Source organism: Lonchura striata, chromosome 4 (assembly GCF_046129695.1).
Source record: "Lonchura striata isolate bLonStr1 chromosome 4, bLonStr1.mat, whole genome shotgun sequence".
NCBI classification, from domain to species: Eukaryota; Metazoa; Chordata; class Aves; order Passeriformes; family Estrildidae; genus Lonchura; species Lonchura striata.
This window is the reverse complement of record NC_134606.1, coordinates 21,854,009-21,871,267: the sequence shown is the minus strand read 5'-3', so window position 1 is coordinate 21,871,267 and position 17,259 is coordinate 21,854,009. Positions and strand designations below refer to the sequence as shown.

Here is a 17,259-nt window from a genome sequence, read left to right as displayed (position 1 = left end):
AACATAGTATTTGCAAATTTCAGGCGGTTTTTTTTGTTTGATTTTTGTGGATTTTTTTTGCCAATTTTTTTTTTTTTATGGATCTGTTTTACCAAATTCTCTGCTGTACAGTAATTTTTAGACTGTGGAAAATTAAAATACTATTTTCTTTTAGGATCCACTCTGCAGCAGTGGAAACAGATGCATGTCAGATTTTGTTCTAAGAGCTAGACATAAGCTAGAATGAATTAGTGATTATTTTCAGTAGCAAATGGACATTACTATGCTATGTCATGTGTTGTATTCATATTTTAGGTATTAGAGGAAGTAAACAGTTGTAAGTAAATATACCAAATGATATATTGAAGGTGCTCTGCAGACTTTTTTCTCCATCTTGTATTTGCTTATTTAAAAAAACCCCAAAACTTAAGGAAATCTGACCTTCCTATTATTTCTTTAATCACAGATTGCAACAAAAGATGGTGCACTTTGGAAAGTGGCTTTCTGAGCTACTATGAAAATGATAAAACTACCACTCCTAATGGTATGATTGACATCAATGAAGTTATCTGTCTTGTAGTGCACAAGTCAGACTTCTTTTTAAATAGAGGGTAAGCTCTATTTGTATTTGTATTTCAGTAAAAAAACTGTTCATTTTTTCTTGAATTTTAAATAGGCATTTTAGAAAAAAATCTGGTTTTATTTGGCTTCAAGACATTAGTGCTATGTGATATCTAGGGATTTTTTTATAGTGATATAATGAAAATATTAGGGTAATTTAAAAGGGCAGCTTAAATTAGATACATCTGTTTATTTTTAAATCTGTAATGCATATTCTCAGTGCTTGAAAGGTTACATGATGATAAATTTAACAATTAATACTAATTTTTCTTTCTGGGATTGACCTCTGCCCCAAGCCAAAATTCTTGCATTGCTTCTTCCTTCTAATGCAGCAGACAAGAGCTCTCCACATTGCTTCTGGATTTGGTCACAGAGGTATTGGTTTTTGAAAATCCTTTCGCTGCTCTGTAGATGAGAACAACAGTGTAACTGATTAAATTTTTAATTTGAAGAAACCAGCTTTTATTTCTGGTGGGATGGGAGGTCTTGTTTGTTCTTTTATAACTCTCTCACATCCCATTTTTACATGAAAAACATCACATGGAGAGTGACCTAAATCTGATTCCAATGATACTCAAATTCTTTAGTGTAACATTTGTGCGATATGCTTTGTATTTGTCTAACAGACTTCATAACACTATCTTTTTGTTTTTGAACCTGTGTATGTGCACCTAAAATAAAAATAACTTTCTATAGTATAATACTGTAATGCTTTTAGTTACAAAACAAAATTGTCTGCAAAGAAAGCATAGTCTATTGAGTAAACTTCTGAAAAAGATAATGGGAGTAAAGGACTTGGACTACTACATGGGAGAGAAATCCTGAAACATGGTGATATTTTAATATGCTATCAAATACAGAGAAGTGACCTTCTATTCTGCAGCACCTCTATGATACCCAGAAAAAAGATCACTTTTTTCTTCAATCTCCAAATCTAACCTATAGTTTGTTGCATTTCCAAATGGTTCCATTTAGGGTAATAAGTAAATTGAAAACCATGTTGGCTGAATACTTCACTCTTTGAAAATACCTAACTTCCTGTTGTGCTTTCCTGTGATTGAGGAATTTTATGAGAAATTTTATTTAGATTTGATATTTCATGTAGTGAAACAGCTGGTCTTTAAAAATGCCTGTTCTGTTAGTCAGACCTAAGTGTATATATAATTTTCAATGTGGTTATTGAAAATTATAGAAGTGACTCATGCTCAGTTCTCCACTTTTAGACAAATCTCAGTCTTCAGCATTGAAAGGAAAAAGAATGCCAAATGCCATTTGCCATTAGGCATCTACTGAGGTCACAGACAAAATCATACTATGAATTGGTGAACCAGAATTTGTAAATTAAAGAGTGACTGACCCCAACTTCAGCACGCTATTTGCTTTCCAGATTCCACACCAATTTAAACTGGTTTGCGTTTTCTTCTTATTTGTCCATTAAAAATTGAATAAACAGGGTCATCCACTTAAATAGTGATATAATTTTTAAAAGGAAAAATAACCAATAACCTCCCTCAAGAAAACTTTTAAGTGTTTCTTGAGCTACAGCAACTTCAAAATATTCCTACTCTTCTTACTGATGGCAGGTGATACACAGTGACCATGTCTTTCACTCCAGCACATTCAGGCTGTCTGACAGGAAAAGGCTCTTCAATTAAAGGGCAGGTGGAGGGCAGGAACAAGTTGGTGACAAGAATAGTACTCTCCATCCATGACTGGCTTCTCATTGTGATAATCCGTCTTTGAGCAGGAGATTAGACCAAATGACAACTAAAAGTCCCTATAAACCACCATTTCATCTTGTTTACAGCTTCCCATTCAACTAGTTGTTCAGCTTATATTAAACATACAAAAAATCTGAATGCATCACAAAAATGTGCTTGATCAAATAACACGAGCTTGCAAAAGAAAAGAATTCCCTATGCATTTTTAATGACTATATGTAAACAGTTTTATGCATTTTGGAATTATTCAAAAACCTATTACACCATAGCCTCTAAATATGTGCTATTGACCTGCAAAGTATTTTGATCCTGTTGTATTTTAAAGTGCTTTGTTATAACCTAGGCTGTACTTGTAATATTGGAGGAGAAATGCAGATGGATTCCATTCCATACGTATGAAAGAATGAAAAAATAGTGAAATAAGACACTTATATGTTTGTTCTTTTGGAGACTTAATACATCTGTGTTTCTTATCCTACTTGCTTTAGAGACATCTTTACATTTGAAATGTACTTACTGTCAGAACGTGTTTTTCTGTTTGGAGCTGAAACTGCACATTCACAAAGAAAATGGACTTCAGCAATAGCTAAGGTAATACTGATAATTATCTTCTTCAGGTTAGGTCAGGAGCCTTTGCACAAATAATAAAGTGCCATTGTTATCTTAAAACCTTTGAGAAGCCATTATTGATGAATACTGATCTCTGCTGCATGTAAAGGTTTCTTGAGCAGCAGGAAGAAATAACTTTTGTGATTTAATGTTTGAAACAAGATAGTAAAATAAAATGTGAAAGGAATTGAAGCAGCATTTTAAAGCTGACCTTAAGAATATAAGTATAAAGTAGTATACTGTATATTTCAGCTTTTTATGGTTGCAATTCTATTAAATTTATTTGCTGAAATGGAATTAATAAAGTGAAGTCATATTTTATACTATTCCAAATGTTAAGACTCAAATTACTAATTAAATCAATGGTAGTTTAAAAGCAAAAATTTCTGAATTGTAGAGCATGAATGGAAAAAATGCTAAACTTGATTTTACATTTTAATTTTAGTGTATCTATGGGATTATGAATGTGGGTTTTATATCTCAAAGTTTTGTGGTTTTTTTTCTGTGATCTTCATCCTAGATTCCTGTAGATTTGCAATATTTTGATTTTGTTTTTTAGGGGCAGAGGGTTTTTTTCTTCATCTGACTCACCCCATTTTCTTTGGTAGCATTTTGTTCCCCCTGTGGCTGAATCATTGTTGGAGCGAGACTGTGACCTTATTGGGCAGCTGTACTACAAAGATTGCCATAACCTGGATCAGTGGAGAAAAGGCTGGTTTGCTATAGAGAAGTCGAGCCTTTATTTCTGTCTTGAAATGGAGGATGCTGAAGAAGATTCCATATATTTAAGAAGATTGCAAGAACTAAGTAAGAACATCTAGTATTCAGAAAATGTTCTTTGGGATTAATTCACCGTTAAGGAAATTTCTAGTACCTTTCAAAGTAATAAATATTGGGAAGCTTAGTAACTATCCCTTCACATGAGTCAGATGTTCAATTTTTATCTAAATATGGGGTTGGTTAATTTCTGTCTTGGGGTTTTTTTCCTACTTTTTGGCACATGCCAGAGAAATTTTTCACAGCTTTAAAATGAATGATGACAGTTTTTGTTCCAGTTTCAGCAGTATCTTTCTTACAAGAGTACAGAATTGAATAATAATATACAACCTTTTGGGATTATTGTCTCATATTTTTGACAGGGCAGAATACTCACTCACAGGGCAGAACACATTCTTGAGATGATTGACAGGTCTAGTTTTAAAATACTCAAACATACTGGAAAATTATAGTTCTCTTGGAAAACTATTTCACAGACTAATAGACTTTTTTTCCAATAGTAAAAATGTTATTTGCTCAATATCACGATATGTGGAGATAAGAATATTTGTACAAATGGTCTTCTATGACCAATTTTATATCATAGTTTGTAATTATGCTCTGAACCCACTTTTAAGCATATCTGCCCTACTTGTATTTATATTGAACAAGGCAATATGTTACATAGAAAAATACATATAATTTGAGATTTATAATAAAGTAACATAGAGAAGATAATTTTTCTCTTTGTTGATGATACTCTTTACAAATGCTGACAGATTGTGGACTGTTTTGCAGGAGCCTGCCTAAATGCCATTGAGTTTTCTACTGTTTATTTACTGCCATCTTATATTTGGTGTAAATGACACCATGAAGGTGGTTTTTAATCAATCAGGAATGTTTTTATGCCTCTAGGTTTCTTTTAATTTGTGAATACTTTTGATCTTAATTCAGAATTAAAAGATTAGGCAAAAGGAGAACTGTTCCTGATATTTTTTTTATGATGCAACTGTAATTGCCTCTGCCAGAATCATAAGAGCATGCAAAATCTGTGTATATTATATCTCATGTATAAAAATAAAACACTTTTGACTTTCAGTTGAGAATTTGTTTTGCTTGGGGTTTTTAATATTGGTTGTATTTCTTGGAAATATTATGTATCCATAATCTTTTCTTTGATTTCTGCTTTCTCCAGAATATATCTGCTCCACTATTAATACTAATTTTTGTAAATAAAACTTGAAAACTAACAAATCATTTGTGAAAGTATAGCAACTTACCTTCTTGGTATTTGACTTAGTAAATATAGATGTGACTGGGAGTATGTGTGATACAAAACCAGCATATAACATGCAATGTGTTTATAGATTTTCATTGCTATTTAGGACTTTACTCTCTCTGGGAAATAAGGTGTGGATTATATATGACACACACTTTGAGAAATTAAGTTTTCAGAATTTCAAATTAGTAAGTAGGTTACATTTAATTTACTGGTTTTAGTTTAGTGCATGGTATAGTTTTTCAGTGGTGCAACTGAAAGCTGTCCAGATGTATTTGATGTGTTATGTACAATGTCGGTGTTTTACAAGCTGCTTTTTTTAGCAGGGATAACATAAGGCAACATAAAGAAGGGTAGCACTGATCTTCATGCTAAACAGATAACTTGCATTATCTTATTGTAAATATGTGCAGCCATTAAAGTGCAAAAAGTTAATGGATTCCAAAATCTGGCTTACTTTTGAATCATTGTCTTCTACAACTTGTATTTACAAGTTGAGTATAATAAAACACTGTAGCATGTTTTCACATTAAAAAGTACATTTAAACTTTCTTGATAATATTTTGTGTTAATTTTTCTTTTAAATGCAAATGTGGTGTGGTATTTTGTGGAGTTTTGTTTCTGCATCAGCAGCATTCTTTATTTGCAGAGTTTAGGAATTCCATGCTCCTTTTGCCACTGGAGATCATTTTGAAAAAGACATGTCTGTCTGTATGTGCAGGCATGTATGTGTTTGTCTATAAATATATGTCTGTAAAGGTCATATGAATGTGTATGTGTTTTGTTTTCAGCAACCAGCAGTGTGATGCAAAATGGAGAGAGAATAGATGTCCTGCTGCTCGTTGAAAAAGGAAGGTGAGGTTCCCATCTGAAAAAATATTTGATCTGCTTTCATAGTGATATCTTAGCATTATTGTTGATAAGTTCTGGAGTTTTTTCACTTAGGCTTGCTAGCAAGAAAGTAAATTTGAAGAGTTTTTAAAGGAGGGAATAACTTTATGCATTAATTACATTTTATGTCTGTGTCACAAAATGTTAACAAGCACTATTTAATTAAAAACTGTTTTCCCACTTACAAAATTATTCCCAGATTAGTCTGCCAATAATGATTTCTTCAAAAGGAGCGAACTCCTTTTACTTGTAAAAAAAAGAGTACCTCTTCGGAGCTTTTACTACAAACTACTTGAGATTTTAATCATTCTTATGTCTCAGAATTCTGTATCTCAATCTGCCTAGATCAGGTTTGAGAGGATATGAATGAGTCCGCTGGTAATCTTATTGTAATATCTGATCTCAGTTAAAAATATACTGTCTAGGAAAAGCATACTTACAAAGCAAACATGATCCATATTTTCTTCCAAGTAGGTAATATTTGGCTGAGATGACTGTGTTATATTTAGAGTGATAGAGGAGGTTGGAACTTAAGATGAGGTAGGTATTTCTGCCTCAAATATTCAACAAATTCAAAGATGAAAGTAAAAATAGTGGAAGAAAATTCTTAGTTTTTAATAGGTTGAGGCTATTTTTATTTCAATGGCAGGTTATTGGGCAAGAGTCTGTCTTCAGTGGTACAGTGTTTATAATCTTTTGAGCAGCCAATATTAGGTTAATAAATGAAGGGTGTTTTTCTCTTCGGCAAACAAAAAAACTTCCTAGATACCTTTGATATCTATTCAGAGTTGGAATATCTTGTCAGAAATGCATTGTAACTTGTGTGTTCTGAATTTTAACTCTTTCTAGGGTATTGTATATGTTTCAGAGCTGAGTAAGGCTATGCAGGTTAGAAGGAAACATTTTTTCTTGTCTTTTTGGGAGGGCATTCTGTTTTGTTTTGGGTTTTTGTTTGTTTGTTGGTTTATTTGTTTTGGTTTGTGTTTTTTCAAAAAGGCATCTTGAAAGATACACCATTAAGTAAGCTATATACACCAAACAGGGAACCTGAGGTATCCTCTTCAAGGTGCAGTACAAAAGATGGATATAAACCATGCATATAATTTCACAGGTATTAATGCTGAGCAAAACTTTTAACTCCAAGTCCGGGTTTATTATTTATTTCATTAGAATATTTCTTTCAAGTGAGGGTAGGTTTTCCCTGAACCACTTTAGTAGTTTAAGGGAAATTCTGGACTATTTGAAAATAATTTCAACAGGGACACTGGCTGATTTAAGGTGGACATGAATATATTTAATTTTTCTTTACTGAAGTCTGCCATAAAGAATTTAAATGCATAGTCTTCACAATATCTTAAGCATGGAAAGCCATATGGGTGTATAGGCCTTAGCATGGTGATTGCTTTTTAGGATATTACTTCAGAACTATCGAAGTGTGCAGTGCAGTTGTATTAGATGGCATTTTAACGTGATAAGCAATTTAATGTGTGTGTGGAAGATGATTAAACACAAAATCACCTTTGTCTTTAGACTCAATTACTGTAAATGGAAATAAAGCCACTAATCCTCTTTGTGCTCCTCCAAGCTCTAGATAAATTAATATCCTTGAGATGTCATCAGCATCAACTAAATGAAATGTCAAAGTTTCTAGGTTTTCCTATTCTGTCTGTTATTTTGTATCAGTGCTTGTCTAATGTCAACTCTGGCGCAAATTGAGCCCTTGAAAGAGACTCTCTGTAGCTGATGACTTGTTAATTTGTTAGTCACTTAAATCCATGCTAAATTATAAAATAAATAGAGAGTAATATTGAAAGAATTAAATAAAACAAGTAAGATTTTTCCAGAATTAGGAGTTCAGGAGAAAAAAAACAACCCAACAACCATAAACCAAACCAAAAAAGCCACCCTCCTTTGCATAAAAAGTAAATGTGAGGAATATCTTAACGTGTCTCGTTAAACTTTATTAGAAAATTTAATGAAAATTCCTTGAGGTATTTTTCTGCTGACTTTCCATTTCTTACAAATACTTATGGCTTTTGCTTCACGTCTCAGTCTTTGGGCTGCTTAATTAGGAAAAGTCGCACATTTATGTGTGTCAAATATTTCTGTTTCACACCTTTTCTTTTAATTACTGTAGGTAAAAGAATGACTGCAGTTGTTACAAATAGACTTCTCACTTATGAATGATTGCATATGCAAATAAACATTGTCAGAAACTATAAAAACTTAAAGTCTTACTGCCAAAATTATTACAATGTAATAAATCTATGAATTCTTAATTCTTAAAAACATAATAAATTTGGGATACAAAAATTTAACCTTAATCTGATACATATCTACTCAGAAGAAGAATTTACACTTAATTTTGGGATATAATGTACGTAGTACTTTAGAGCTTGTATAAAATACAAGAATTCAGAGACAATACTACCAAAAAAGGCATGTGAGATTTTCCCAAAATGTCTTAAATATTAGTACAATCCACTCCTACCTTTTCTTTTTTTACCACCCCTTCATTTACGCTGCTTTCTGCTTGGCACCCTGCTGTTCATTTATTCTCTATATGACATGTTCAGCTGATGATGTCTACCAGCTCAGAAATAAGAGGTGGCAGTCATACCAGGTAATAGCATATCATCAGAGGCTGAACCACAATAAAAGATCTCTGAAACCACAAGACTTCATCTTTTTTAAAGATCGTTGTCTTTTTTGAAACTCAATGTACTCAATGTTTTGAAGCTCAGTGTAAATTTTCATGATAATGCTAGATGACTTTTAATTCTGCATTATTTTTTTTTCAAATCTCATGCATGTTAATGCCTGTATTTGTGTATCTTCACTAAAGTAAATTACAGAACATGCTCTTTTTAAACACCTACTGGAATTTTATTGCATTCTGGTCTCTATGGAGCATATTATCTGCACTGCTAGAACTGTATCTAACTCCGCTGGAAATCTTGACTTCTTACAACACTGTGCTATATAGTTTTACACTCTAATCAGATGGCCATTTGCCTCTCCTTGCTTTTCACTTTCATTGTGAAATATTCTAGTTTCGTAGTTAAAATGCTTCTTGACTTCTTGCTAGAAGTGGCAAACCATTTTAAGGTTTTCTGTGTTTGAGGCTTCCCTTTGTCACTCAGAGTTGTCATCTGATTTGATCCATATTCAGTTTAGATTTTTTCTCTTGATCTCTGCATTTTTAAAATGCTTGAAGTGACTGGTGATACTTGACCTCCTGTTGCTATCCAAACAGAAGTTGCATAGCATATTGGTGAAACAACTATTCCCATGTAGTTCAGCAGAGGCCAACAGAGGGATCTGCACAATGAAAAGAAGAAAGTTGTCTGAAAACATCTGTATACAGTAGTTTTTAAATATATGTTCTATATATTTGGAATATATCTTCTATATATGTAGAATTTAATGCAAAATCTCTAATGCTGCACTTTAAAGAAACAGTTATGCAGATAGTTCAGTTTCAAACATTTCTTATATTCTTCTGAAATAATTTAAGCTCTCTCTAGGTGTCAGTGAATGTTTTCAGACCTTAATGTAATCCAGATGGTGCTTTTTCCCCCTGTTATGCTTCTGATGTTGTTAGCTTTTTCTTATTATGGATAATAAACCTTCCCTACATACTGGCACAATTTCTTTAGGCTGATGGCTCATTCAGTGCTTTCTTCTTAACCCTTTGATGATAGCAGTAAGTTTTCTCATAAAATGCAGTTATGGGCACAAAATTCTAAAATCCAGAATTAATATAAACTTAAGAGTCAGGTGAAAGGACTTGTACTTCCAATATAGTGTGCTGGATGTAAGACCTTTTGAAGAGTCCCTTGAAGAAATACTGCTTGGTTACATTTAACAGTAATTTTTAATGGAAGATCCATACTTCAGTTGCAATTTGATTTTCTAAAATAATTTCATATTGATATTTACATTCTTAGTACCTCTGTTTTCAGACAGGTAAATTATTAGAGTCATGTGGTAATTGCCAGAAGGCACTGAGTTGTGCCAATGTCTGTTCCTCACTCTCTCTGCCCCTGTTACCCAAAATCACCGATTAGCACTGCTTCCCATTGCACAGCTGTGCAGCAAAGCTTATAGATATAGCTAAAGCTAGAGGACTTTTCAGGATGGGTTAAAGAGAAGCCTTTGCACTCTTGTGGATGAAGTGTGGTCACATTTGTTGCCTGTCTGACTGCTGGGGCAGAAGGACATGCTGATAGTCAACAATAAAGCTGTGTAGGTAATTGTAGCTTCCTCAGTGTTGAGACTCATAGATCTGCTGCAGTCACTTGTGCCAATTCAATTCTCTCAATTCACTAAGGCAGAAATCTACATTGGCAGACTGCCTTGTTTGTTTGAGTACTTAAATTATTAATTTTTTGGCTATGTATGTGCTTCACATGGCATAGTAAAAATTCTTCATTTTTCACCATGTCATTATTGCTAACTATTTGTTATGAAATGTGAGAACTTTAGCAATTTTTAGAATTGAAAAAATAGCACATTTGTAAACATACTATAGAAGGCAGTGCATTTGTATTGAAGGAATGCATTTTGCTTGAGTGGAAAATAGTTGGTAATCTGCATGGTAGATCTTCATAAACATTACAGTACAAATTCTTTCAATCCTGATTGTTTCTATAAGTTCTTTAAATTCCTCAGTTTTGTGCTGCATGGGACATCACTATATTTTAGCCTGTGTTTATACTTAGTCTTAAGCCTTGGATTTAATATTACTTTATATTTTGATAATGACAATTAGTTCAGTGAGAAATGCATGCATTTTTTACTAATTCTGTCTGAAAACTCTATGAAAGAGATGAACACACAGAGGTTAAATCTGCAAAGTTATCTCCATTGTTTCATGAAGTTCTGTAGAAGATTTCTACTGTGCTTGAGGAAAGTTCTGCTCTTCTGCTGGGAATTATTTCCCCTTTTCTTTTCATTACTTCCAGGTTCAAGGAGATAAAAAATTCTTTCCAATTAGGGGGGAAAAAATTGTTACATTTGTCTGGAAGGACTAAACTGAGAAGGACTGCTTTAAACATCTTATTTTTAAATTGTTTTATGTTTTTCTGTTTTAAATTTATTCCAGGTGTGTTCTCTGTCAGCCAAAAATGATTGAGGTTTGAGATGAGCTTTTTAAGCCACTTCCATGGGAAATTGACTGAGTTCTCAAATGTGTCTGGCACTAGTTTATTTTTTTTTTTCTCCCTTCTTTGCTCTTGTGGTGCAAATGTGTCTCTGTTTTATCTTACTTTTTGATGATGCCACTCTGAAAATTTTTGACTGGGCAAGTATAATTTTTTCAAAAATAATTAGTTGCCTTCTATGAACAATCCAGGTTCTGTGATAGTGGTATGATTTTCATATTTATATTTCTTACCAGCAAGTTCTCTTTCATGCCTGTGTTGGTCCCATGGGACTACAACTTCAACAAATACCACATTTCTTTGCTAATTATTAAGTAGCCTCTTCCCCTGTAACTGAATTGAGCTCAACAGCTTCTTAAATTTTAGAAAACAATGAGAACATCACTCTGTATTTCTGAAATATTTTTTCTAATGTGATACATTGAAGGGAAGATGGAAAGATCCATAAAATACAAGGTGATCTTTTCCACATAGCTTAGGTATTTCATATATCACAACAATTGATTGGCAGGCACATGATTAGACTTTCGTATCTCTATGAAAAATGTTGATAAGTTCATATGACCTTTGAAGTTTAGTACAGTATTTTTTTTCTCTCCTCCTCTGGTATCAATTCATTGATATGCAGCAGAGTTGCCCTTTTCTTGTTTAGAAGTAATAATATTTTCACTTTACACTATGTGCTTTCTGTATATATCATAATTTTTTGGATAAAAAATAATCTGTTGAGACTTCCACTTATCCTTTTGTTCTGCGGGGAAACAAACCTCCAGTAATTTTCATATGTATGTACATTTCTTGTGTTGGAAAGCACCATAAATCTTTATAAATCATTGTCCTAACCTCTTCTGGTCTGTGAATAATAGTAGGAAATGATTAAAGTATCTTGCACTGTCAAACTTTTTTCTACTCACTTAAAACCTTTTACTTTCCTTATATATGTATGGCAGTTGCAATACCAGAAAATGTGGTGATGTATTCTTTGGAAGGCATTGGTTGAGAACTACCTGTTTTGACGAGTCTTAAGGAAGCTTTCGACAGCACTGAATTAGGCACACTCCTTTTGCTGCAAAAATAGAAGTTTTTGAAAATTATTTTTTTTTTCTTAGTGGAAGAGAGAGACTGTATTTCTACTATACAAGCATATGTGGTCATTAACATAAAGACTTCCTAAAAATGTGGTCCAGTGGGATGAAATATTTTAGTTTCATCTACTCTGCTGCTTTATGGCTCAGTCTGTATGGTGGATCCTGAGAAAAGTTTAGATCCTGGCTGTGTATATGTAATACACTGATTGCATCCCCACTTCCTACCAAGATAAGAGTGCTGGAATGGAAACATTTATAAAAGCAAAATTGAAAGATATTAACAAAAAGAAATGAAATTAAGTATTCCCTCATCATATAAAATGATGATCAAAGTAAATATATTTTCTCTTTACATGAAACTGTTTTTGTAGAAGTTCAGTAGAGCATTTTGACTTATCCTAATTAGCAAAAAAATGGTCATTAGAGAAAATTGATCCCTTACATGTCTTTAGTGAAAGATAAGACAACACATGTACAAAAGTTTGCTTACTATTTTAACACTTTAAACAGCTGTTTATTACACACATGCATATGGTTGGACATACCCCCTTAAACTTTTCAATTTTGATATTTTCTCTTAGAAGCCAGCTTGTCAGGGTGCCACACAGGAGATTACTCTAGCATGCTTAAAGAGTCGGAACAAGGCTGGGCTTTGAGACACAGGCAAAGTGCTGCATTAACTAATTCTGCTTCAGCTCATAGCTTTTTCATATATGTTCCTTAGCTTTGTGGTAGTGGGTGATCATTTTGATATTTGTGTAAGGAGAGAAGTATGTCTCAGCTACTCTATAGACAGAGGTTGGTGGGTGTCTGGGGTGTTTTGAGGTGTGAATACAAAAGAAGGAAAGCTTTTTACAGTGTTGAAAGTTGTCTCTAAATTTGTTTCCTTCTTAGCCATGGCTTGGACATATGAATGCATAATGTAGGAGCAAAACTGAAGAACAGTTATTAAAATACTGGCAGGTTCTTTCAAAGGCTTGTGACAGTGTTTGTGGATCTTCTTTCATTTTTTATGGCACTGGTAATACAGATGAATTTGGAAAAAAAAGATGCTGTAACAATAGACTACTGTCACAGCTTTATGTGGTGAAAGGTGCCATGATGTCTTACTCCAAGTATATATATATATTTTTTTTCTTTTCTGAACATCTGCTTTGTTGCCATGGTACAATAACATTAGTTTTTAATTTCTTTCCTGAACTCAAAATATTTTTATAATTTTCAGAACGCTATACATCCATGGCCATACAAAGCTGGATTTCATGGTCTGGTATACTGCAATTGAAAAAGCAGCAGGTACAGATGGTAATGCACTACAAGATCAGCAGCTCAGCAAAAATGATGTCCCTATTATAGTGAACAGCTGCATAGCGTTTGTTACACAGTATGGTAAGTAGAGTGGATTTTATTCAAGCTAAGATCATTTGTGTAATGCCTAAGCGCCCCTAGTACCAAGTCCTATTGAATGAGTTTATATATTACTTAAAGTATAACTATGCCCCTCATTAGCCTTGCTGTTCTTTAATGAGATGGTGCAATACACTACCACATGTGAGAATGGCCATTTTGGGGAAATACATCATGGTAAATGCCCTTTATAGACACTTTTCTATTTTAAATTTTGTGTTGTTTGCCTTACAAAACTCAGCCTTGGGGTCCACTGCCCCAGTGCAGACAACTCAGCCCAGAAAACAAAGTCTGCAAATCTGGAAAAGCTGTGGTCTGAACACATCTTGGAAGCTGGCATTAACTGTGGAGTTGAGTTCAGTCTTAGGCTGCTGTTTTTGCAGTGAAATAACCTAAGGATGTATAGTTGGTTGCCATTTATTTAAGTAAATTTTACGAGCATAACTTTCTGTGGCATTAGGTTACATGCAGATGATGTTTGTGTACTTTTACTAGTGCAAATTCATGAGTTTTCTTGTGAGATTGCTACATGCATTTCAACCCTGTACATGTCTGTCTTTGGGATAATGTGTCTATAACCTCTTTCAGTATGAGATCCCTAATTTCTATTTGAGTCATGGAAGTTCAACTAAATAACCTTTGGATAGGGTAACACAGCACTATTGTAAATAGTAGTATTAGGGTTACACCTAGAGCCTAAAAGTAAGAAATAAAGCTTTTGTTAAATTATTTTTAATTATTAGCAATAGAACTAAAGTTTTAAAAAACAAAAGTTTTGACTACAGTAACATGTAGTGATTGAAGGTAGTCATGACTTTGTTTTAAACTATACATTTTCTTTTTAATTTGACTTTAGTGATTTTTTTTTACATATAAGAATAGTAGCTGACTGATGTCTTCCAGAAATGAGAAAAATCAGAAAAAAGGGTATTTTCTACTAACCTGAGGCTTTTAAGAATAAAATATTTCAGGTTGGATGAATGCAATAATACTCTCAGTCTTAAACTGAGTTCATCCATAGAGTAATAAAATAAAAGGAGTTTTCTCATGAAAGCAGCTGTGTTTTATGTGCAATATAATATCTATAATCAAAACTTCTTCTCTTTACTGTGCCTTTTGAAAGTACTGTTTTAGGAAGCCCTGAAGAGATTTGGGGATTTGAAGTGCCTGTAGATTACTCTTGCAATAGTGATCCCAGGCTTGCTTACTATTATGATGAGTATTTTTGCAAAGAGGTCTACTTGGGTATAAGAAGACTTGGCAGTGTTTTCTCTAATAAAGGGAGCATATGTAAAAGATTAGAAAGATCCTGTTAGGAAATGCAACCACATATAATTGTTTGGCAGCCACATATAATTTTCATATAGTGATGTCTGAATTTTTTGAAAGAATACTTAATTTTACATTAATTTATTTTTCTCTTCTGTATTTTTGTGCCTTAGGTTTAGGTAGCAAGCAAATCTATCTTAAGAATGGGGATTCTTCCAATGTGGCCGAACTGCTGGAAAGCTTCAAAAAAGATGCAAGAAATGTTAAACTAAGAGCAGGAAAACATCAACTTGAAGATGTGACGGATGTACTGAAAAGTTTTCTTTCTCAAATAGATGATGCCCTTCTCACTAAAGAACTTTATCCATTCTGGATCTCTGCATTAGGTAAGGTATTCAATACAATAAATGTTATATGTATTTCCAGTATCAAATTTGAGGGAGCTGTTAATTTACTTACCCTGTGTTGACCTATGTTATTTCATAACTGGCAAAACAATGTTGTGAGGAAAAAATATTTGGGGCACGGCTGCAATAGACGCATGTTAATCAGAGATGATTTTTATAATGTTCTTTTAAAATGTTAGTCTCTATATTGAAATATTTGCAAACTACAAGAAACAAGCGGTTTCCTTGCCAAACTGAGCTATAAAATTGCAGGCACGGCAGTAAGAGATGCATGGGAAATGCTGACAGAGCATGAATTTCTATCTTAATGAACAGGAGTTACATATGCATATTTCTGTGTGGCACATTTTGTCTTTATTAAGAAATATTAAAAGCATATTCCTATTTGATTTTACTTAGGTTCAACTATATGGATGTTGCTTTAATATGAGCCACTAGAGTTTCAGGAAATTAAAATATTACATATTTTCAACCTTTAAACTCAATTTCAGAGACTACAGGAAAAAAATATTAAGCGTTTATTCACTTACCACATGATTAATTGCATCAGAAAACATAAGTTCTGAGGCAGTTTAGATTTGTCAGGTCTTTTTACTGGTGTTACAATGATTCCCCTTCCTGATATGTATACATGGCTAAAATTCTTCTTCAGCTTTACAACAGAAAATCCTGTCCTGTTAAGTGATACAGAAGGAACTTCTAGAAATACTAAAACATTTAAGGAAATGGAGTAGAAGGCCTTTAAACTGTTGTTTTGTTACTTACTTTTTCTTCCTTACCAAAGACACCAAAACGTAGTCAGTAGTTAGTGGAGAGCACCATCAATCATCCAGAAGATTTCTGTGTTTTCTTTTGAGAAACTTGAGAGAAGCAAGGGACTGAGGGGGAAAAGAAAACTAGCTAAATACAATCTGCATTAACTTTGTTTATGCCCTGAGCATAAGGGGGCAGCATGGGGCAGCAGACTTAAGGTAGAGAGCTGTGGCTGTGTTTCAGATACTGTCATTCCCAAAACTGGAATTCCTGCCATTGGCCATGCCATTGTTCAGCTATATGTGGCTTATTTATCAGCCCTTTCCCCTCGCTCTTTTCTAATCAGTCTTACGTATTCTTAGATCCTTAAACTACTTTGTGCCTTCACACACTTGTCCAGCACATATTTAAAATATAAAAATATCTTTTCCTTTCTCATTACTGGTAACTCTTAGAAGTACATAGGCATATGTGCATACACTGTTGCACTCATACATGTACATGCACAAACTACAAATTAAATATACTTTGAGAGAAAATGCAATTGCTGTTCTGGGCCTTAGTCTTAAACAGTGGCAAATGGTGCTTGAATATAGAACTGTCTCTCTTTATTGGTGTTTCTCTGAACTGGTGTACAATAGTAGATTTTTTTAATAGTACATTGTCAGCATTGACTTTTTGAAAAAGAGGTTGATTTGGTAAATAGTAATTTTAAAAGACTAGATGATGCTGATACAGTTAATGAGAACTGCTGTTGGTTTTTAGTGTGCATTGTTATTAATGCTTAACGATTATTATTTTCTGGCAGATACACAGAATGAAAAGGAGCGTGTGAGGAAGTACAGAGCTTTTATTCGGAGTCTTCCACCAGTCAATAGAGCAACTTTGGCTGCTTTAATTGAACATCTTTACAGGTCATTGCAAATAGTGCATTGTAGCAGAGAAATTCTTATTATGCATTCTCAGTACAACTCTACAATATATGAAATGTAGCTTGTTTCATTAGCTAGTAATCACAAAAACTTATCTAGTTACAGCAATTAATTACTTTTGAATTCCTTTAATTGATAATGTGTTTTTTCTTTGGTTGTATTTTAGCAGTAGATTATCTATAAAAATCAATGGATTGGAACAGCCTTGCAGAGAGAGAGGGCTGCCAGTGTATGTGTCCAAATAGGGTAATTTTTGATGTAGCTTCTTTATGAAATTTTATTTTACTCCAGTCTGCTAGTCTTCCAGAGGATTATTGCAAATGGTTCTTGAAATTAAAATATTTTTTTCAGTGAAAATGTCCTTCTCCACAATCTGTTTTGC

At 33.4% G+C, this 17,259-nt stretch overlaps 1 protein-coding gene across 1 annotated transcript in view; it reads left to right on the top strand.

Annotated features, from left to right (window-relative positions):
* Window positions 1-17,259, top strand: part of ARAP2 (ArfGAP with RhoGAP domain, ankyrin repeat and PH domain 2) — a 109,656-nt gene that overhangs the window by 61,389 nt on the left and 31,008 nt on the right. Inside the window, exons 16-22 of the mRNA XM_031504565.2 lie at window positions 446-590; window positions 2,810-2,912; window positions 3,539-3,737; window positions 5,757-5,820; window positions 13,335-13,498; window positions 14,959-15,171; window positions 16,754-16,859. Of these exons, the coding sequence (XP_031360425.2) occupies window positions 446-590; window positions 2,810-2,912; window positions 3,539-3,737; window positions 5,757-5,820; window positions 13,335-13,498; window positions 14,959-15,171; window positions 16,754-16,859 (994 nt within the window). The remainder of the gene's footprint in view (window positions 1-445; window positions 591-2,809; window positions 2,913-3,538; window positions 3,738-5,756; window positions 5,821-13,334; window positions 13,499-14,958; window positions 15,172-16,753; window positions 16,860-17,259) is intronic.